The sequence below is a fragment of the Grampus griseus genome (assembly GCF_964374135.1).
Source record: "Grampus griseus genome assembly, chromosome: 12".
Classification (NCBI taxonomy): Eukaryota; Metazoa; Chordata; class Mammalia; order Artiodactyla; family Delphinidae; genus Grampus; species Grampus griseus.
The window spans coordinates 34,696,978-34,718,524 of record NC_139006.1 but is presented as its reverse complement, the minus strand read 5'-3'; the positions used below and the strand labels follow the sequence as shown (position 1 = coordinate 34,718,524).

The 21,547-nt window shown below is 47.3% G+C and overlaps 1 protein-coding gene across 1 annotated transcript in view; it reads right to left on the bottom strand.

Moving 5' to 3' along the window:
- The window catches only part of LPIN2 (lipin 2), a 59,478-nt gene continuing 37,931 nt past the window's right edge, over nt 1–21,547 (bottom strand). Inside the window, exons 7-21 of the mRNA XM_082667115.1 lie at nt 21,025–21,139; nt 18,762–18,896; nt 18,514–18,613; nt 15,484–15,671; nt 13,179–13,272; nt 11,101–11,170; nt 10,302–10,391; nt 9,488–9,570; nt 8,263–8,407; nt 6,853–7,001; nt 6,132–6,218; nt 5,015–5,167; nt 4,613–4,727; nt 3,898–4,001; nt 1–3,596 (exon numbers count right to left, since the gene is read on the bottom strand). Of these exons, the coding sequence (XP_082523241.1) occupies nt 3,452–3,596; nt 3,898–4,001; nt 4,613–4,727; nt 5,015–5,167; nt 6,132–6,218; nt 6,853–7,001; nt 8,263–8,407; nt 9,488–9,570; nt 10,302–10,391; nt 11,101–11,170; nt 13,179–13,272; nt 15,484–15,671; nt 18,514–18,613; nt 18,762–18,896; nt 21,025–21,139 (1,773 nt within the window). The 3' untranslated portion in view covers nt 1–3,451. The remainder of the gene's footprint in view (nt 3,597–3,897; nt 4,002–4,612; nt 4,728–5,014; nt 5,168–6,131; nt 6,219–6,852; nt 7,002–8,262; nt 8,408–9,487; nt 9,571–10,301; nt 10,392–11,100; nt 11,171–13,178; nt 13,273–15,483; nt 15,672–18,513; nt 18,614–18,761; nt 18,897–21,024; nt 21,140–21,547) is intronic.

Sequence of the window (21,547 nt, the reverse complement as noted above, 5' to 3'; positions counted from 1 at the left end):
CACGGGGGATGTGGTTTTTGATCCAAGACCACTTTGACTCTCCTAACAGCTGATGAAAACATCAGGACGGCTAAGTAGTATTCACCAGAGGAAGGGTTTAATGCAAGGCGCTCAGGGGACCCCTGAAGGGCTGAGGGGCGGGGGAAGCAGCCTGGAGGGTGCCAGGGAGACTCCCCTAGAAATCACATATGTATGAATGGGTCACTGCCTGGCAGAACCTACAAAGCAAGAGAGGTTAGCTCCTGTGGGTGTAGCCTCACTCTGGAGTCAGGTTTTATAAACACAAGCACCAAAAAAGAAGTCCTTTCTATACACAAATGTAAGTGTCAGCAAAGATCAAAATGCTAATTTATGGAAATTATCAATTTCTGGCAAGAGTTTAGAGAAAAGGATTTAATGTCCTCTGAAGGAGAGAGTCAGATGCGTTCAGTTTACGTTCGTTTATTGTTGTAACATTTTGTTTTGAACATCAAACACTGCACCAAAATGAGCCATTTATCTTAAGACAGTTGTCTTCGCCATAAACTAAGTACTGAACTGATGTTTACAATTTCTGACAACTTAAAAAACTTGTTAGTGGCACTGCTGTGCCTAATAATCAAATATGTCATCACAGACTGAACGTAATGATTAAATTAAAAGAGTAAAGTGTTCCCTTCCCTTTCTTACCTTTAAAACAAACCAAATAAAGTAGTTTTCACCTGGAAAGAGCACTTTAATTTAAACAAAAACTCAATCTTCAACCAGTTTCATTAAACCCAGCATTCTCTAAAACAGAGGAAGACAAGGCTTCCCAGAGTAACTATGATGATACTTGAAAAGATGATAAAATTCCCTGGGAGAGTCTGTTTTCACCAACTTGCAAAACCTGAGCGTTTACTCTCTGCCCATTTCTTCGGTCTTGCCTGCAGCTTCAAGGACACCCTCCAGAAGGGCCACGTGCAGCCAAAGGCACGCGTACTTTCCGGATGGTGAGCTGGCTCTTGTTCCTAGACTGTCAACAGCTTTCATTTCATGACATCACACTAGTAAGCTTTTTCTTTTTCCAGCTGAAAACTATGCAGATGTTTTAAAGCACTTTAAAGCACAGCAAACACGATACGGACACGCGGGCCAAGTCTGCATGCTCTGGGCCCACGCGCGCACTTCGTAAGCCCTGCAGAGATGCAGATGTCAACACTAGAGCCATACAAGCTTCAGCACGCGGACACCAAGGCAGATACTCAAGTCGGGTTGGACTGGAAAGAGGGAAAGGGGCCACGGCCATTTCACCAGTGGAGCAGCGGAGAGAGCGATTAGAAGAGCCCAGTCCACCTCGCCCGCCCCCCGTGACGTTGCCCGTCCCCGAAAGCAGCGAGAGGCTGCTGCTCCTTCATTAGCTCCCATCAGAAGGGTCTGTGTACAAACACACTCGAGGGCATCTCTCTTTCACAGAAAGAACAAATGTCATTTGTAGCAAATGGCAATGGATTTTCAGCACAAACTTAATACTTTCTTAACACTATAGTAATAGTAATCATCTACTTTCAGCAAAAGGGACTCCTTTAAATAAGGAAAAAGACTCAGGTTAATTAGCATATGTACCCACTGGATCAATCTGCGGTGACAAAATGATAAAGTCTAGTGCTGATGGCCCCCAGGCAGAGGGGTCAGCCACCCTCAGTGCAGGGCCGGGAGACCTGGGTTCCCAGGTTCGACCCTCTAAGATGCCCCTGTGTCCAGAGAGAAGAGCTTATCGAGAAAAAGAAAGTGTCTAGTCAGAAACTCCTTAAAGGACAGCCAACAAAAGACTACAGAAGGTGCGTTATCAAGATTTCCGTACCGCACATAGCAAAGCCCTACGAAGCTCAGGGTAACTGCCTAAAGCAAACGTGGGGCGACAGGCCGATGGCATCTATGAGATGAAGTAACTGCAGGGCCACCGTACAAGGAATTGATTTCACTAACTGGGCAGAACTTCATACAAGCACAACCTATTTTCCCTGGCCTACTGTACATAAATAAATTGTTTAAATGATGAGTCCTTGAGCTATTTACGGCGGGACGGTTTGCACCGGAGGAAGCGTGTGTGGCTCCGCCAGCCTCTGCCACTGAGAGCTGCGTGCCGGGGACTGTGCCATCGTCCCTGCACCCAACAGCACTGGGAAACACGGCTCAACCGAGTCAGGGACTTTCAACTCTCCAATCTGGAAAATAACCGCCCCCATTTCCCCAGCTCTAGATCAGCTATTATTTCGGTGGAGCAAACTACAAGGAAGAGTGCCCCTGCCAGACCAGCACAGGGAAAGCACACGTGGTAAAGGAAACTGTGGGGGCCGGGGGCCGGGCCTGCACTGCTCTGCAGCGTTCCCATCGGGCGCCCGCCCTCCGCTCTGGAACCTGCCCACTGCTCTCTCACCCAACGCAGGGCTGTGTGTGGGCCCTGCTGCTCTCAGGAGAGCTCCTGTCTAACAGTTTTCTCGATTCTAACACCAAGGGGACCGTCCACACCCAGCCTCACCTCTGCAGGCTCGTGCTCACAGCTCTGCAGAGGCTTGTGGACAGAACCCCCCTTCTCTGGGGCGGCCTGCTCGGGTTCGACAAGAGCTCATCACAACCAGGCTGGGAAACTGGACTGCAGGCAGGGGGACGGAGAAAGGACCCTTCCCAGGACCCGTCACAAGTGCTCACCTGCATTTCCAAGGCCTCCCTAAGAACAGAGCTGTTCCTTGCTGTTTAACCAACTCCTGCTGCTAGGAAGGCTCTTACGGGCATCACATACATCCTGCAAGACCTGCTCCTTCCTGCCAGTCCGAGACAGGACACCTCAGTTCAGGTCCCCACCGTGGAATAGTCACAGGTGAGAAGGCAATGATATAAGGACCTTATGTTCCCCCGAAGCCCACGTTTGTCACCCCAGGGGCCCGAGCAAGCGTCCCGTTTCCGTGGAGCAGGGAGGGAGGAGCCACAGAAGAAACGTGCACAGGCGGTTTGGACCGACATCACCACTGGACCCTGATCCCCTGAAGAAAGCCCTCCTTTTGAGAGAAACACTTTCAACTGCCCAGTGGAAATTAGAACACTTTACTTTGTGCAACATTTTGGTCCACTCTTAGCTTCTTTTTCCTTCTTTTTAAATCAGGCAATTAAAGGAGCACCCAGCACACAACACAGAGCGTGTGGGAGGACAGGCCAGTGAAAAGAGCCCAGGCCTCCGGCCTCAGGCCTGAGCTCCCCTCGCGGCTCCGGCCGCGGCACCGAACAGCAGCCCCTCAGGGCCTGGGAGGGGGAAGGGGGAAGGCGGTTCCAGCCCCAGCAGCTTTCCCGTCCCTGCTGGTGCCCAACTGTCAGCACGTCTTGTCCCACACCTGTGGCCGGGAGGGGACCCCATGTCCTCTGTCCAGCAGAAGGGCTGGTCACCTTCCCTCGCTGCGTGGCGAGTGACGGAGGGCCTCCCTCTGGAGGTGCGGCCTCAGGCCAGGTCGTCCAGGTCCACCTCAGGGATCGGGTCTCGCCAGTAGCAGAAGGAGCTGAACTCCGGGCACGGAAAGGCGGAATTCTGTTCCTTGTTGAGAAGTGGGAACACGTGTTCCACGAGCTCGCTCAGTCTGTGATACCTGGCAGAAGGAAGTGGGGAGGAAGCACAGCAACTGTTATTCATCAGTTGATCTGAGAGCACAGACTGTAGGTTGTACAGCCAGTTACTCAGATTCCACAGATGGGAAGGATCCCAGACAGGCCTCCTTCTCAGGGCACTGCCACCCTCCTCGAAGTCTAGGCCCCTCAGCAACCCCCCCCAACAGCTACGGCAGAGGAGAAGACACCCCGGCAGAGAGGAAAGCCTGCAGAGGCAGGTGCAGTTCTGATCCTTGGCCCCTGGCTGCGGGGCTCCAGGCTGAGGGGTGGGAACGCACTTACGATGACTTGTTTCCTTTGGTCCTCTCTTGTATCAGCTCACCCTTGGGGTTCACGGTGAAGATCCTGCAGTCTGGAACTCCAACTTGTGTGTAAGCGTAGACATCCTGCAGCAGAAAACATGGGGCAGGGTGGTTACAGAGAGAAGAAATGAGGAGATGGTCCTGCGGCTCCTGGGAGCCAGAAAATCGCCTCGACGGGAGACTGTGTGCGGAAATCACGTGAAGCTGGCGCGGCGCAGCTCTGCCACTGGGGCCGAGCTTTAGACTCACACGAACTCAAGAGCGGAGCCACCGCAGAGGGCGCTCGGGAAGCCAGAAAACTTGGGCGCCACGGAGACGCCAGGGGCCTCGGAGCCGCAGATGGGAAGCGGTAATCAAGGGGGGCCCTCGAGACCTGGTTCTGGGGTGAATCCAAGACTCGGCTTAGAATCACTCAGAACATGAGTCGGAACTGCTTGAGGAAATGGAATGGAAGCCACAGAGACAGAGGGCGTGCCCTCTGTCACACACCTACATTCTGTGGTGTCACACACCACATCTCCACCGACAGGCCCTTCCTGACCGCTGGAGAAACTTTACAGCAGATATCAGCAGAGCAGACATTCACTGTGCCTATACAACTGGTCTGAGAACTAACACAGGGCTATACCCTAAAAGTACACTCCTCTGAGTTTCACACACCACATCCGAGTGTGTAGCCCAGAAGACACACTTACGTTTGGACGGTTTCCAAAGGCCGCATAGAAGGGCTGCTTAGACGGGGCAAAGAGATTCCTGATATCATTTAGACACTCAATTTTGAACTTCTCTGGTTTCTTTTCTATTACTTCCCTAGGAGAAGAAAATACAAATATAATCACCAAATCCAAAACGGTAGCTTTCCTTGGTATGTGGTCCTAAAAAGACTTTACAGTGCTCACAACCAACCAATGTTTTTAATCCTTCATAACCGGTGTCTTTCTCCTTCTTTGCCAACCTGACTTCTCAACCGTGTCTGACACAGACCAGGTGAGCTATGTGTGAGTTAGAACAATACGGAACCAAGATGCAGAAGCTCTCGTCAGGCCCCCGTGTGCGCGCAGGTGCACGCACACGCACGCATACGCACACAGAGGCACCTGTGGAAGGCGGAGAACAGGCTGCTGGGGGACAGCATCAGGGGGCCACGGGGCAGGATCGTGCCCTTGTCGTTGACCCAGTGCAGGTAGCCGCGGGTCATGTCGGCCATGCCGATGGCGCGGGCGGAGCAGTACAGGAACTTGTAGCCATTCCTGAAAGAGAACGCGTCCTGTTTAGCCCGTGTGCTTTGGCTAAAGGGGGGAAAATGCGTTTTTCTTTTTAAAGGTCCAAATAAAGTTCCTCTCGTTTACTATGAAAATCAAATTCTTAAATTTAATAGAAAAAATTGTTAGGATTAGAAAGATCTCACCATCCCATCAAAAACGCCATGGGTGGAATATGGAGGTACATGCAACTAGGGATTACGCTAAATTTACAAGTAATGATATAGCTTCAGCGTCTGGTCCATGGAAGCCAAATGACAAAACAGACAAAGATTCGAGGTTATCTTTAAACCATCTGCTATAGATGAAAGACACAAAGGATTTCACTTATATAGGCAATTTCCAGAATGCAAATCATTCCATAAAACAAGGAGCAAAACTTTACCTGGGTAACTGACATACTCATAATTTTCATATTATGACATTTTCAACTTGTGCTTAAGACACTGTAATTCTGCAGATCAACTTAACTCATAGGTACTGGGATCCCACAAAGGCCAAGGCACTATTTTCTCACAAAAAAAGTACTCTGACAGAGAGGACCCCATGGTAAATTGATTACCCCATGCATGCATGACCTACTTAAAGCAATACAATTAAAAATACTCAAAAAACCAAACCTGAAAATTGGCTCTCCTGTTAAATTACAGCTAAAACCCCCAAGTACAGCTATGATTATAGACACAGGCAGTGCCTACAACCCACAGCCCTGTGAAAACAAGATGACAAGGTTAACATGCGTAACAACGCATACCATGCCGGGCACAGAGCTCCTGTCCCACAGATGGCGGCTCACACTTTCCCCTGCGTGAGGCTCTAGGAAGGGGTGGGAAAGGAGAGCGGGAATAGCTGGCGCATGAACAAGATTTCTGTGGACTGGCTGATGAACACCTTTTCCTAGCTTTTTCAAGCAAAATTCTAGCTCACCAGACACGTGGGTCGGGATACCTACTCATTGATGGAATGGTAGAGCTTTGCGATACCCTGATGAGTCCAGTCTTTACCCAGCTGTGGAAGGATCTGTCCTAAAGCATCAGACCTAAGAGGGCAGAAACAGACAAAGGTATCAGGAATCAAGCATGTAAAGCCAAGTGTTTACCTATTTAGTTAAATACGAGCTGCCAGCAGCTGCCGGACGGGGGAGAGGTGGAGGGACAATGCCCAACGGCGGTTTCCTTGGCCTGTGCACAGGAGACAAGGACCCCACCGGGGTCCAGGGTTGCAGAAGAGCAATCAGACATGAGGGAATTGACCACCACACATCCTGTTTTTCTCCTCCCTAATCTCAACAGCTGCTGCTTCCCCCCGATACCAGAATCTGGAGACCAAATAACTAAATCCCCCGAAGTTATCATTAATATTTTTTTTTTGGCTGCGCTGCACGGCTTGCGGGATTTCAGTTCCCCAACCAGGGACTGAACCTGGGCCACCGCACTCGTAACCACTGGGCCTCCAGGGAATTCCCCAAGTGTCATTTTTGACGTTACGTCTGTACGGTCCCACCTATTTCCTCCCTCCATAAGATGACTCTGTGGGGACTGCACTCAGGGCATCTCAGTGTGTACAGTTTAAAAACTCTCCTGATGGTGGCTGGTTGCCCAGGTGAGGGACCCCCACCACCACCACACACTGAGCTGGGCCCCCTTCCCTGTCACCCCAAGGCTCCTGCTTACTTGGTTATCGTCCCGTCGATGTCAGAAATGATGACCTTGTCGTTCCAGTCCCACAGGTAAATGGTCCCCGCACAGCGGCAGGTGCCTTGATACTGGGTTGTAATGCTAAACACGACGTCATTTGGGCCGTCTTGGAGCTTCAGTTTTGCCTTTTATAAGAAGTATAAGAATAAAAATCAGAGTTTTGAAAATTAATAGCACATCACTTTGATGGAATTACATGCAACAATTAAGTCACACTTTCCAGGAATATGTGGTCAGAGAAACTGCTTATGATACAATGTTACGTGAAGAAGGATCCCAGCCTCTTAAATATATAAATGTGTGTGTGTGAACACAGAAAGAATGCACGGAAATACACAAGACATAGTAACTGTTTAAAAAAAAAAAAAAAAAAAAAGCCAAGAAAATCAGCGGAAAACACAGTTTTTGAATAGAATCTGAACATTCCCCAAACCAGCAGCAGCGTTTTGGGATCCCAGCTCAGGAAGGATGGCTCGGGGCTGCGCCCGTGGCTCACACGAGCCACTGCCTGAACCATGTGTTAGGTGCCAGGCACTCTTCTGATCACAACCCACCCCGCCCCCCGCCAACCTTTTCCTCTGTACCCGGGACTGCCCTGGAGCACAGCAGGACAATTTCATATTGAAAATGGGTGGAAGTCAGGGAGTGGGAAATAAAAAGGAAGGGGGAAACTGCATCTAAGTAAGAAAATGTCATTTCCCTATGGTTGCGGCTCCTAAAAGACAGTGTGTGGCCCAGTGCTGGGCCAGACGTATAAGATTCATCCTGGAGGGGGCTTCCCTGGTGGCGCAGTGGTTGAGAATCTGCCTGCCAATGCAGGGGACACGGGTTCGAGCCCTGGTCTGGGAAGATCCCACATGCCACGGAGCAACTAGGCCCGTGAGCCACAACTAACTGAGCCTGTGCGTCTGGAGCCTGTGCTCCGCAACAAGAGAGGCTGCGACAGTGAGAGGCCCGCGCACTGCGATGAAGAGTGGCCCCCGCTTGCCCCAACTAGAGAAAGCCCTCGCACAGAAACGAAGACCCAACACAGCCAAAAATTAATTAAAAAAGGAAAAAGAATGCAACACAATTCTTTAAAAAAACAAACAACAACAAAAAAAACATTCATCCTGGAAACAGGCTGAGAACACAGATGCCCTGGTTCACTCCCAGACACGGAGGTGGGAGGCCCGGGGGTGGAGGAGGAGGAAGCGTGCTGCAGGTCCTCAGGTGGTCCCAGTGTGAGGCACGCTGCTGTCCCGGACATAGGTGAGCATTTCCACGACCACACGCTGGGCCACGTGTGTAAGGCTTGGGGCCAGGTGGACAGGAGAGGAGACCCGTCGAGTTAAACAGTTACTGAGCTCACGTGACTTGGATCCACCCAGACCACATGCAACTCACGATCTGGTCTGAGGACAGACGAAGAGACTTCTTATAGGAGGTGGTGCTGCTGTGGCTCGGCGGCTCCGTAGGGATGGGGTCCACTTGGATGGATTCTTCCAGCTCCTGGGACCCCTCGTCACTCGATGAGTCTTCCTCAGCCGGCCTGTTCAACACAACCCCGTTACTGAAGAGGCAGCGGGACGTTTTACAGACGACAGCTTTTCATTTAGGATCAAGAAGAGAAAGAGATCCCAAATCCATTCTAGGAGGAGCCGTTCCCCAGACCCAGGGTACACACCTGTGTATTCCTCCTCCCTCTACAACTGGCCGGCGGTTACTCGCCCACTGTGACTGGCCATTTTCTGCTACAACCAGTGAATGCTACTAGGCCCGCTGATTCTTGTTGAAAAGGATGTGTATGTTTCTAAAGATACAAATCTTTAAAATCTTTCTTAGTGATTTAAGAAACTAACAAGATTTTATACAGTCCTTTCAAAAGAAGAGGGTAAAGAGCAAGAAGATAGATAAACCCAAGTGTTTAGAGAAAAGGGAAGAGAAAAGAACCTGATGGAGGAAGAAACAGGGTGGCAGAAACAAGAATGGGGTATGTCGTGGCACCAATCCACGGGGCAGCCAATCCACATGTCCAAGGCAGCTCTACTCCTTCCAAGAAATGAAAGGGACCCACGCCCAACTCAGATCCTGTTACGTCTCCCCTGCTGTGCCTGACAGCCAGGGAGCAGGGCACCAGGGACAGCACATCTCACAATTCCGCAAGATCTGCTTCCCAAAGGCCTGCATTTCAGGGCATCCGAGTCCATGGCTCCAGGACAGGAGCAAGGTATTCAGGAAGCAGTGAGGAGTATATTTACTGTAAGCTGATGATATAGTCTACACACGCGCGCACACACACCCACACCCACACACCCACACACACACCCCCATGCTACACGGCACGGCTTGCAGAATCTTGGTTTCCTGACCAGGGACTGAACCTGGGGCCCCAGCAGTGAGAGTGCTGAGTCCTAACACTGGACCGCCAGGGGAGTCCTGAAGCTGATGATATTTTTTAAAGAAAAGCGGAAGTTATCATCTGCTAACTGAGCAGCAGAAGGAAGCCACTGACTGTCATGCACGTCCACAGGACAAAGACATTTCTGACTAAGAATTAAACAAAACGGCCAACATCAGCTTGAATGCAGTGGCCGAGGCGGGGGAGCCTGGAGAGACCGGGGGCCCCCACCTGCCACTGGCTGGCTCCTTCGCGCTCGACGGCCGGTCGATGGGCGGCGGCACCTCCGATTTCCCTTCCTTGGCCTCTGGCAGCTGGAACGGCAAGATAACAATGACAATGTGCAGTTCTCCCCCTACGGACAAGCAAAAGTTCCTCAGTACAGTAGCTCTCTCCAGGGACGAGCAAAACTGCTTTCTGAATCCGCAACTTAAAAACGCTTAAGAAACAAACTTCCTCTAGTTTGAGCCAAAAGGACAGAAACCTGAGAGAGAAGTCATATGCTGTTTGTGCAAAAAGCTGCCTCCACAAAGTCAGGGGCAGGAATTGTTGAGAGCGCACCAGCTCAGTCACACAGCATAATAAAACTAGGTCCGCGGCAGGGATGCTGGACCTGCAGAACGGGGGGACTGATGCCCCTCCCGCCAGCGGGGGAAGCTGGCAAGCTCTGGCTTCCAGCCGGTGACGCGGCACGGTGGAAACGGCATCAGCTCTTGGGGCAGACTTAAGGTCACAGCCCAGCTCCAGCCCTCACCAGTTACGTGCCCTCGGTCGAGCTACGTCACCTCCTTGTGCTCCAGCTTCCTCACCTGTAAAACAGGGATCCAAACACCTACACTGCTGGGCTGTCGTAAAGGTGAGAGGTAATGCCGCATGGGAAGCACCTAGCATCAGCCCTGCCCACGTAACTGTTTAAACACGGTGACTACATTATTAAAAGAGCATTATGTGGCCCGACTTGTGCTTGGCAAAAAGGTTTCTTTTGAATAAACCAAAGATTCACTTCTTTTCAGCCCATGGAAAGGATTACCTCCAGCTCAGTTACCTGTTTGGTTATGCTCTCTCTCTTACGCCAAAACCACCAGCGACCAGATTTCTTTGGCATCTTATCTTTGACCCAGGACTCAACTGTGGCCTGAAAACAATCAACACAGGTGAGTCTAGCCATCTGTCAGTCACAAGGCACTCGACTCCTTTCAACCATTAATGTGCAGGATGGTGAGCAACGCTTTCCACACCTCCCAGACTCCTCTGAAAGATGGACAGTGTCCTCTTTTGTGGCAGTTCTGTGGTATGAGATTGGGTGGTCTGGCTACGTAGGAGCAGCCCTCTTAGGGGCTGGCAGGCAGCCTGCTCTCATTTCTCTACCCTTGGGAAACGTGGTTCTCATGAGTTATGAGGACCAGCTAGGCTGATGATGTCGTCTTGGTGGACAGATTCAGAGCAAAGCTTCATGTTCTACATGTTTTAACCACCAGCTGAATGAACCACACCGATGCCACGCTTCTGGCGGCCACATCACCCTCTTCTCGCTGCTTCTTTCCATATTAACGGGAGGAAATGTTTTCACTTATTCTATATTTAACTAACAATCAGTAAAATCTCTCAACCTTCATATATCATCAGAAACCGGTATAAATATCTAGTAAAAATGGCAAAGATATGGCAGCCCAGGTAATTTCCTACACTTTGAGGTATGAGATAATTTGAGTGATAATACTAATTTTAGAATATTAAATCAAACTGAACAGTACCCAGTTTAGAAATATGCACATCTGGATTTTTCGAAGCACTACATGCTGTAGATACCTCTGAGGGGGGCAACAAACAGCGGAGGATCTCACCTTAGGTAAGCTCTTCTGGAAGACCTGCAGGCTGAGGATCATGGGAGCCGCCAACGCCCAGTTGTAGTAACTGTGAGAGTAAAACCGTGCAACACCGTCACACAAGAGAGGAGAGGGCGGGAGGGAGAAATACCACATAAAATGCCTTATTCTCTTCAATGAAAAGATGATCAGCTCAGTTGCTTGCCACATAAGTAATCTTTGCTTCAAGCCAAACTTCTCTGAGCAGAGAAGCAGCACAATGTACTGGGTGGGCCAAAAGGTTTGCTCGGTTATTTCCGTAGGATGGCTCTAGTAGCACTCAGTTGTCTTTAACTTCATTTGAAACAATTTTGTTAGATTGTATTGTGAAAGGTGTCACATCAGCATGCATTTAAAAAAAGACTTATGGGGCTTCCCTGGTGGCGCAGTGGTTAAGCACCCGCCTGCCAATGCAGGGGACAGGGGTTCGATCCCCGGTCCAGGAAGATCCCACATGCTGTGGAGCAACTAAGTCCGTGCGCCACAACTACTGACCTGTGCTCTAGAGCTCGTGAGCCACAACTACTGAGCCCACGCGCCACAACTACTGAAGCCTGCGCACCTAGAGCCCGTGCTCCGCAACAAGAGAAGCCACCGCAATGAGAAGCCCACACACCACAACGAAGAGTAGCCCCCACTCGCCGCAAGTAGAGAAAGCCTGCGCGCAGCAACGAAGACCCAGTGCAACCAAAAATAAATAAATTTAAAAGAAAGAAAGACATCAAAATTGGTGAATTTTTGTGTAGCCATTTTAACACTGAAGCTGGAAGAAAAAAGCAACATTTTCAGCATATTATGCTTTATGATTTCAAGAAAGGTAAAAATGCAACTGAAACGCACACAAAGATTTGTGCAGTGTATGGAGAAGGTGCTGTGACTGAACGTTTCAAAAGTGGTTTGTGAAGTTTCGTGCTGGAGATTTTCGCTGGATGATGCTCCACAGTCAGGGCAGACCAGCTGAAGTTGACAGCAATCAAACCAAAACCATAATTGAGAACAATCAACGTTATACCACATGGGAGATAGCTGACATACTCAAAATATGAGTATGAAAATCATTTGCACCAGCCTGGTCATGGGAATCGCTTTGATGTTTGGGTTCCCCATAAGTTAAGGGAAAAAAACCTTCTTGACCGTATTTCTGCATGTGATTCTCTATTGAAATGTAATGAAAACATTCCGTTTTTAAAGCAAATTGTGATGGGCGATGAAAAGTGGATACTGTACAACAATGTGGAACGGAAGAGAGCGTGGGGCAAGCGAAATGAACCACCACCGACCACACCAAAGGCCAGTCTTCATCCAAAGAAGGTGATGTTGTATATGTGGTGGGGATGGAAGGGAGTCCTCTATTATGAGCTCCTTCCGGAAAACCAAATGATTAATTCCAACAAGTACCTCTCCCAATTAGACCAACTTGAAAGCAGCACTTGACAAAAAGCGACCGGAATTAATCAACAGAAAACGGGTAATCTTCCACCAGGATAACACAAGACCGCAAGTTTCTTTGATGGCCAGGCAAAAACTGTTACAGCCTGTCTGGGAAGTGCTGATTCATCTGCCGTATTCACCAGACATTGCACCTTCGGATTTCCATTCATTTCGGTCTTTACAAAATTCTCTTAATGGAAGAAATTTTCAATTCCCTGGAAGACTGCAAAAGGCACCTGGAACAGTTCTTTGCTCAAAAAAGATAAAAAGTTTTGGGAAGATGGAATTACAAAGTTGCCTGAAAAATGGCAGAAGGTAGTGGAACAAAAGGCTGAATACGTTGTTCAATAAAGTTCTTGGTGAAAATGAAAAATGTGCCTTTAATTTTACTTAAAAAACTGAAGGCACTTTTTGGCCCACCCAATATAAAACAGAGTAGCATTTCAACACCTCATTTGAAAATAAAGCTGAGGCTTTACCTTCACTTCAGAGTCACTCACTGCCCATTAGCTCGTTTATATGAAATGTCATATTTTATAGCAAGAAAGACTGTAATGGTTAAAAACAGCACTTGGGGAAAAAAACCTGCAAGAGTATTTAATAATTACAAAAGCAAGAGTATTTACCGGTTATATATCCGTATTACAAGGTTGGGATTGTCTATAAGTCCAGGGTTTTCTGCAAATTCATGGTAAGTAATGATATGCTCCATAAATTTCTCTGCAGTGTAAAACAATAATTATCCATTTGGTTAGAGATTACATAAATAAATACCCATATGAGATTATCACAATACTACCTACATTGAAGGGATTATAAGATTTTTAAAAAGTCCTTTAAAACAAACAAACAAGAAACCCACCAACTAACTTTTTTATATGCATCAAAAGCAAATGTCAGACACTTGAGGTTTTTTCCCCCCCAGGACAAGAAAGAACACTTCTTTTCCACTCCTCCTCTGCTACCACTCCTCCCGCAGATGGGATAAAACAAAACTAAAAACCAAAAACCAAACAAACAAACAAAGAAAAATGGAAGTAAGTCAGAAAGAGAAAGACAAATACCGTATGCTAACACATACATATATAGAATTTAAGAAAAAAAAATGTCATGAAGAACCTAGGGGTAAGACAGGAATAAAGACACAGACAGACCTACTAGAGAATGGACTTGAGGATATAGGGAGGGGGAAGGGTAAGCTGTGACAAAGCGAGAGAGAGAGAGGCATGGACATATATACACTACCAAACGTAAGGTAGATAGCTAGTGGGAAGCAGCCGCATAGCACAGGGAGATCAGCTCGGTGCTTTGTGACCGCCTGGAGGGGTGGGATAGGGAGGGTGGGAGGGAGGGAGACGCAAGAGGGAAGAGATATGGGAACACATGTATATGTATAACTGATTCCCTTTGTTATAAAGCAGAAACTAACACACCATTGTAAAGCAATTATACTCCAATAAAGATGTAAAAAAAATTAAAAAAAAGAAAAATGGGAGAAAGGGATAAACCAGGACTCCTAGGAAAATAGATTACAGATGTGGCGAGAGGGAGGAAGATACGAAGGCACAGACGTGCACACGCTCCACTCCGTAACCAGTGAAAACTGAGCTTCATTCTTCTAAGCAGGAGAGACTGCATACCTGGGGAATACTCGTGGGGGTCTTACAGCATTAAGTGCACAAGTACAAGCTACGTTAGAAAAAACAATCAGAACATTTTACAAGGCTTGGAGGAAAGAAACCAAACACACACCAGAATTTGGCGTAGGGTCTCGTCAAGAAATAAATTCCAAGCTCTTGCAGAATAAACGAGAACTGCGCATGAACTTCTGTATGCTGATCGCAACCCTGCGCTCTGATGCAGGCCAACAGAGGCAATTCTCCCTGGGGTTGCTCCTCCTGGCAGTCTGTATATTTATTACTTTTACTTGCCGTTTCTGCCTCCCCCAATGACAAACTCTACCTAAGTGAACAATATTCTTTTTAAGTATAAATTTTATAGTTTACATAAATTGTATATCCCCTCCTCCACCTATATTTTTTAAAGTGAAGGCTTATGAGGATTATAATTAAAATGTGACCTATTTAACTTTGTCCCTAGAAGGAACCACTGGCCGTAATAACACGCTCTTAATTTCTAGCAAAAAGTAAAACAAACAAATAGAATTAAGAGGTGGAAAAGAGGCACAGTGATCACCCTGTGACGCTAAGAAAAAGAAGATTCAGGGAAGCACAGACGTGAGGCTCAGGGTGCCTGGCCTGCCACATGCAGAAGATGAAGGATGATGTTCGTTGTAAAAAGAAAATCTTTCCTTAGAGGAAAGTCAATCAAGGGCCACTAGCCAAACTGAGAAAACATTAAGAAGAGTTCAGTTTACAAAAGGAGGGAAAACCAGAAAGGCCAAATAACTTGGGACAGACGTTCACACGGCTGCTCAAGCCACAGCAGAGCTGTCTGAACCGGCCCCGCTAAGCAGCTCCCTTGTCTTGTCTTGAGCACCTTTACTCTCCTGCGCCAACTCTCAAGATGAGACAGAAAGTAATCCCTTCTACCTTTAGCCAGAAACATCCATCTACTCAGAAGACAATCAATTTTGGCAGCCTCAGGCCCTCCTCTCCTGTCTCAGACTTGGGGCAGCCAGGCCCCAGTCCCACAACTACTCTTCCAACAACCTTACAGAAGAGAAGGTGGCCAGAGCTGCACTGACCCCGGCCGCCCAGCAGGCGGGCCGCCCAAGACCTCGGCCCCAGACACGTGCCATCTGCCACCCATTTACCTGTGGCGTCACCCCAACACAAGGTACCTAAGTGAAGGGCCAAGAGTCCGACAGCAAAGGGGGACCCCGGTTACCTGCACAAGACCCCGCGAGCTGGATTCCCACAACGGCTCAAGGCTGCTTTCTCAGTGGGGCAGGCGTGACTGCTGGCCTACCTTTGGAAATCTCTCCGTTCTCGCTGAGGCCCCCGCAGAGGGACAGGGTGACGTCGGGCAAGTCCATGGCAGAGTCTGAGAGGCACTCGGTGCCGCTGTCGGCGGCCGCGCTGCCCACAGACTGTGGGGACTGGGAGCCAGAGAGCGTGTCGGACTCGGGCCACTGCCTGGAGCCGGGCTCCGACTCGCTGCGGGAGGAAAGTATGGCCTTCACACAGCTGCCCGCGTTCCCAGCTTCCCAACCACAGGGCTCCCTGGGCGCTGTGAACAGGAGCAGGCTGACCTGCCATCGGACGCGGCTTTCCTTAGGGAGTGCTGAAAATCCTATCACAGATGACACTGAAATAACCTAACAGCACTGCTGAGGAATTAACTGGATACAGTGAACACGTCACAAACATCACTACTGTCATTCACAGTAATGCGAACTTTTCCAAGGTGGCAGTTCTGACTTAAAGGGGCAAAAGAGTTATAAGCATTTATTTACATCGTATGATGAAAATGACAGAGTAATTAAGAAAAATCTGATGTTTGAAAACCTTTTGATCTTAACTTCCTAGAAAAGGCTGCAGTGCTATATACATCCTGTAGAAAATGCTGTAGTCCAAGGTTGTATTATTTTTAAAAACAAGGCTTTTCTAAATCATCTGTTACTTCACGAAATACAACAAAGAAATTAACCAAGTGAAAATTCTCAGGAGCCTAGACACACCTCAAGAAAGAAAGTGTAGTGAGAAACTAGAAATAAGCTGTTTTACACTAGTGAGCGCCAGAACCAAAGTCGAGGGTATTCAATATTTTCACTTTTCTAAATAAGGTTTTAGAAGCTGATCCTAAAGGAAACTTTCTGTAATGGAGCATAAGTTTGAGAGAAAAAAAACCCAAGGAAATGACGCCGTTAAGTCTGTTAGTCATGAATGTTTACTGCTCTATTTCAACGTCACATTGAAATACTGTTCTAGAATTTTCAAATTCTTTTACTTTTTTTTTTTAAAAAAAGCCAGTATATGAATGTATGGGCTATCCAGTGAAGTTATATGACCGTTAGGGAAAAATCTGAAATTTGAACAGTAGGTGGCAGCAGAGTACAGCTATGTCATAAATAGAAAGCAGTTTCGAACACGATCATGTTTTGTATCTGAGCCTCTGAAGAAAGCTTTAGGTTTTTGGGAATTCTCTCTCCTAAGAGCAATGTACACACATATCACAATACTGAGATCAATCGGATCAACAGAATGTGTTCCTCACTGGAAATGGTGAAAAAGCCAAAGCCACCTAAAGCAGCAAAACCTGCTGTTACGCTGGGGTCCCAGTGCAGGCCGACCCCTGGAGTAAAACACAAACACCCTTGTCTTCAACCTCCTAGGCACACGGCTAGGCCCCCCCTGCAGTCACGTGTGGCCACTTGATCAGATGACTGAGCTGTCCATGTGGACAGAAGGCGTGTGCTGTGTCCTCCCCAAGCTGGGCCCCTGAGTAAACTGCCCCACGTGATCCTCTCCTTTCCCCACTGAGGCCCCGGAGGGCATGGTGGAGGCTCAGGATGGAAGGAGCTTGCGCTCCTGAGCCTGTGTGCAAGGCCTCCCACCAAACACCAGCACTAGAACAGCATCACGTGAGCAAGAAATCAACTGCTGTGGTCAAGCCACCAAGGTCTTGAGTTTTATCAGTCAGAGCAGCTGGTGTGACCCTCACCGATGCCACCACTTAAATGCACAGAGGACCCACCTGACTCAACAGGCCGCCAAACCCAAGAGACTGATGTGATTTAGGGCAAAGTTGAGCTCTAATTACAAATACTGGCTATTCAGTCAAGACGGCAATGGCCACGATGATAAAACAAATGCTTACAAGCATTTCAATAATCTCACTGTCTCTCAGTGTTGATGAATGTCTCTAGAAACAACCAGCTTCTGAGGTAAGGCTTGGTGAATGGCAACGGTCCCAGATGGTGAAGTTATAACAGCACAGGGAGGCCCCACTGCAGTAGTCACGCTTCCCCATTTTTTAAAAGGGAAACTAAGAAATCTGTCTTAGGAATCCCAGCGTAAATAAATGATTAAGGACTGGGAGATTGGAAACAAAGAGATAATTTTAAGACAGCTTACATTTTAACTTTCTTATTGGAAAAAAAAAAAGGACCAGTTTTCAGTTCTCTCACCTTAAAAACCCAGCTATTACTTCAAAAGAAGTGGATACTTGGAGACAATGTAGGGCAGAAAGCTAGGAAGGAGTTTTAAGGATCTTCCAAAACTATCTGTAAAAATTTAAGTATCTTCTTTTCAATCCCATCTTTCTATTTTAAATAAAAACTTAAGACATGCTTTTCAATAATTTACCTAAAAATGTTTAATTATGTGTGACTATGGCTCAGTATATTCAAGCCATACTTCTCACGAGAAAAGTAAATTGTTTTTTATAATCATAGATGGAGTATTATCATGGAATTTCCCCAAGAATGGAAGTGACCTTGGGAAAACAGTGCAAGTCTATCGCTGCTGAGATCTCGGTGTTATTCCAAGGTGAGAGTCACGGAGGAGAAGGGGGAGGGGGTGCCAGGGGTTGCGGAGAGCTGAGCTCCAGGGGTGCGCAGGCCCTAGAAGGGGCCCCACCAGACCCAGGACTGCAAGCGGAGACTCAGTGAAGAGTGGAGGCCTTCTTTGCAAAGCATCTCTGAATAAAGATATTTTACCTTTAAAATACATAGTAAAGGAAACAAATGCTAATGAACAGGAGTTGCTAAACTGAAGTCACACCCACTGTTAGGCCCTTACGTAGGCTTCACTAGTACACCTTACCTTCTTACTGTATAGAAAATGTTTTCATAAATAGGTAAATTATTAATTTCAAATCACTACAGTCAAAACAACACATGTACAATTTCTGAATTTTCCAAAATCTGAAGCAATCATCCAACTTATTAGCTAAAGGATACCATCCCCATGCTCTTTTTTCTCAGACAGAATGCTCTGCTCTAGAAACATAGAGAATATTTCAGAGCTGCCCACCCTTCAATATAAAATCCACTACCTTTTGGGGAAATAGAGAGCTGCGACCTCAGGTTCTAGCGCCTTCAGGTCATCCAGGTAAATATCATCAGGTCCCTGGTGCTGGCTTCTCTTGTGGACACCTGTTTTCGTTTAAAAAAAAAAAAAAAACCATTGGAGATGAGAACTTGGTTATTCTTCATTTACAACTCTGCAAGAAAACAAAGGTTTGCAAGTAATAAAACAGACGATGATTGGAATTACGTTGTATTTTTAAAGGTGTCAACTAACCTCTTTCCCTGTGTGGGTTCTCATCATCCACGCGAATGGAAGAGGGCGTCAGGGTCGCACTCCTGACAGCCGCCCAATAAACACGCGCTGAGTCACGCATTCTTTCACCTGCTCTCACGTGAATAATCCTGGGCCCTAAATCGTTTACACTTGAAGGTTAACGTTTATTATATTTACAGCACGAACAAAGGAGACCGAACCTGAACCTGATGTGACTACCAGCATGGAGAAAGAGGCCATCATTCTAAAGCCACGAGGGGAGGCTTGCGGGGAACAGGGTGCTCACTCGGTGCCTGTGGAGGGCAGGACCCCTCACCGTGGGCAAACCTGGCAGTCAATGCCTTCGACACAGGATCACGGTTAGCATCTCATAGTGGGACATGATGAGATGCAGTAGGGAGCATCTTCAACTCAAAAAATAAAGAATATTTAACCCAAATCCAATCACGCCTCTAGAGCTGTGCTGCCCACTCATCACTGCCACACGTGGCTGCTGTGCACGTGACCTGACCTAATCTGAGTGAGGTCTGTAAAACGTGAGAAGTGTGTGCGTGTTTATCTTTAGTTCTGTGCTATTTCAACACGTGCATTTCATGCGTCTACCATCACAGTCAATATAAAATACTGTCACCACACAGATCCTGCTGCGACCGTTTACAGCTCTACCCACTTCTCTCTTGTTCCCTCCCCCACCCCACTGCTAACCCCCAGCTGCCGCTAATCTGTTCTTCCCTTCTCTAACTTGGTAACTTCAAGCATGTTATATAAATAGAATCATACCACATGTAACTTTTTCACATTGGCTTGCTTGCTATCTTTACTCATCATAATTTCCTCAGATTCATCCAAGTTCTTGCGTATTATCACTAGTTTGTTCCTTTTTTTCCCTTAGTATTTCATGGTATGAAGCACTTATTACAGGTTGCTTAACCATTCACCATTCAAAGGACATCTGGGTTATTTCTAGTTTGAGACTATTAAGTATAAATCTGCTATTAAAATTACCGTACAGGTTTTTGTGTGAACGTAATTTTCACTTGTCTAGTATATTTTCCCAAAATTATGATCCAATGCCTCTGCTTCCTCACCAACATATGATGGCGCTACTATTTTTATTCTGGTCATTCTGGTTTTAATTTGTATATATCCAAAGAACAATGATGTTAAAAAAAAAAAAAACGAAAAACACATACCAGCTTTCCAAGGCTTACTATAAAAAATGTAAAATAGCTCCATAACGTCTACATTAATTACTTGTTAAAACTATAATAGTTTGAAATTACTGCTTTAGATAGAATACGTTAGTAAACTTAGTTTCACTTGTTTATTTTTACTTTTTTAATGTTAGAAGACTTAAGTTCCAGTTTAAGGAAATACGGGAATGTCCCTTTGAAAAAACAATCAGATACATCCAGACTGTGAGAAAGTAAGGACACAAGACAATAGCCTGGGCTCTTCAAAAGGTCAGTATCATGGGTGCAGAGAGGGAAAGAGTGGTAGTGGCGGGTGTGTGCGTGTGTGCGCTCGTGTGCGCACAAGCACACGAGCTGTTCTAAACAAAAAAGGTTAAACACAAAAACCAAATGCAGGGCTTCCCTGGTGGTGCAGTGGTTGAGAGTCCACCTGCCGATGCAGGGGACGCGGGTTCGTGCCCCGGTCTGGGAAGATCCCACATGCCGTGGAGCGGCTGGGCCCGTGAGCCATGGCCGCTGAGCCTGCGCGTCCGGAGCCTGTGCTCCGCGACGGGAGAGGCCACAACAGTGAGAGGCCTGCGTACCACACACAAAAAAAAAAAGTTGGGGGAAAAAAGAATGAGGCCAAATCCATGGTGGAAACCACCACTCGGTGTTCTCTCTCTCCAGTCTATTCCTGCCTTGAGTGCCGAGAACAGGGGTCATTATTCCCTGGACTAAAACCGGAACACGGGATACCCCCTTAGCAGTTCTTAGAGTAGCACACGTGATTTGAGAAGATGGGCTGAGCTAGGAAGAAGCAGGTACCTAGTTCCTCACCGGCCGGGTGAGCACATGTGGCCACAAACACCCCTGACAGTCACATTCTTTTATTTTAAATGAACTGCTTCTGAGTGACCCTGAAGGCCCATACCTGTAGTGGCTATTAAGTCAGTTTGTGATCGTCTAACTTATGGTGCTGGCATGTTTTGCAAAGTGAAGTAGGTGTTTGGCTCTATGTGACAATTGAATATTTTTAGGGAAGGTTTTACTTCCCTAAAAATAGGCCCAAAGCCAGTGTTCAGATATACTGTAACCAGTATCAATGTCAACTTTATATTTTTCAACAGTAAGAATGTTCTGATGGATGTCAACTACTTTCCAAAGTGAGAGCTGCAGAGCCAGGAGCTGCACCCTGTCTTCTAACTGTTAGAGGATTCCAATCAACAATCAAAGGAAGAGAACACACACTAGTAACTGGTGTGCATTTATTTAAGGTCCATATTACTGCACCAAAAGTACAGTAGCTTGGCCTCAACTAACCAGATGTTTCAGGTGTGAGCATTTCTCTAGTCTAATTTTTTCTGTTAAACGTAACTGTCTGGGATTCTACGTCACGTTATTGACACACCTAGTCATTAAAGGGGTTAACTTTAGTCATTCACTGATTTTAATGCTTTCGTAAGTTTTTCAATAAATGCTTCTCAGGGGCCTGAGCAGCCACGGCCGGGAGAGGGAGGAGGTCAGAGTTACCTCCAGGGGCGCCTGAGCCCCCTCTGAGTGCGGCAGGTCCCAGTCAGGAGCACAGACACAACGGCAGCCCCCGAGTATTAA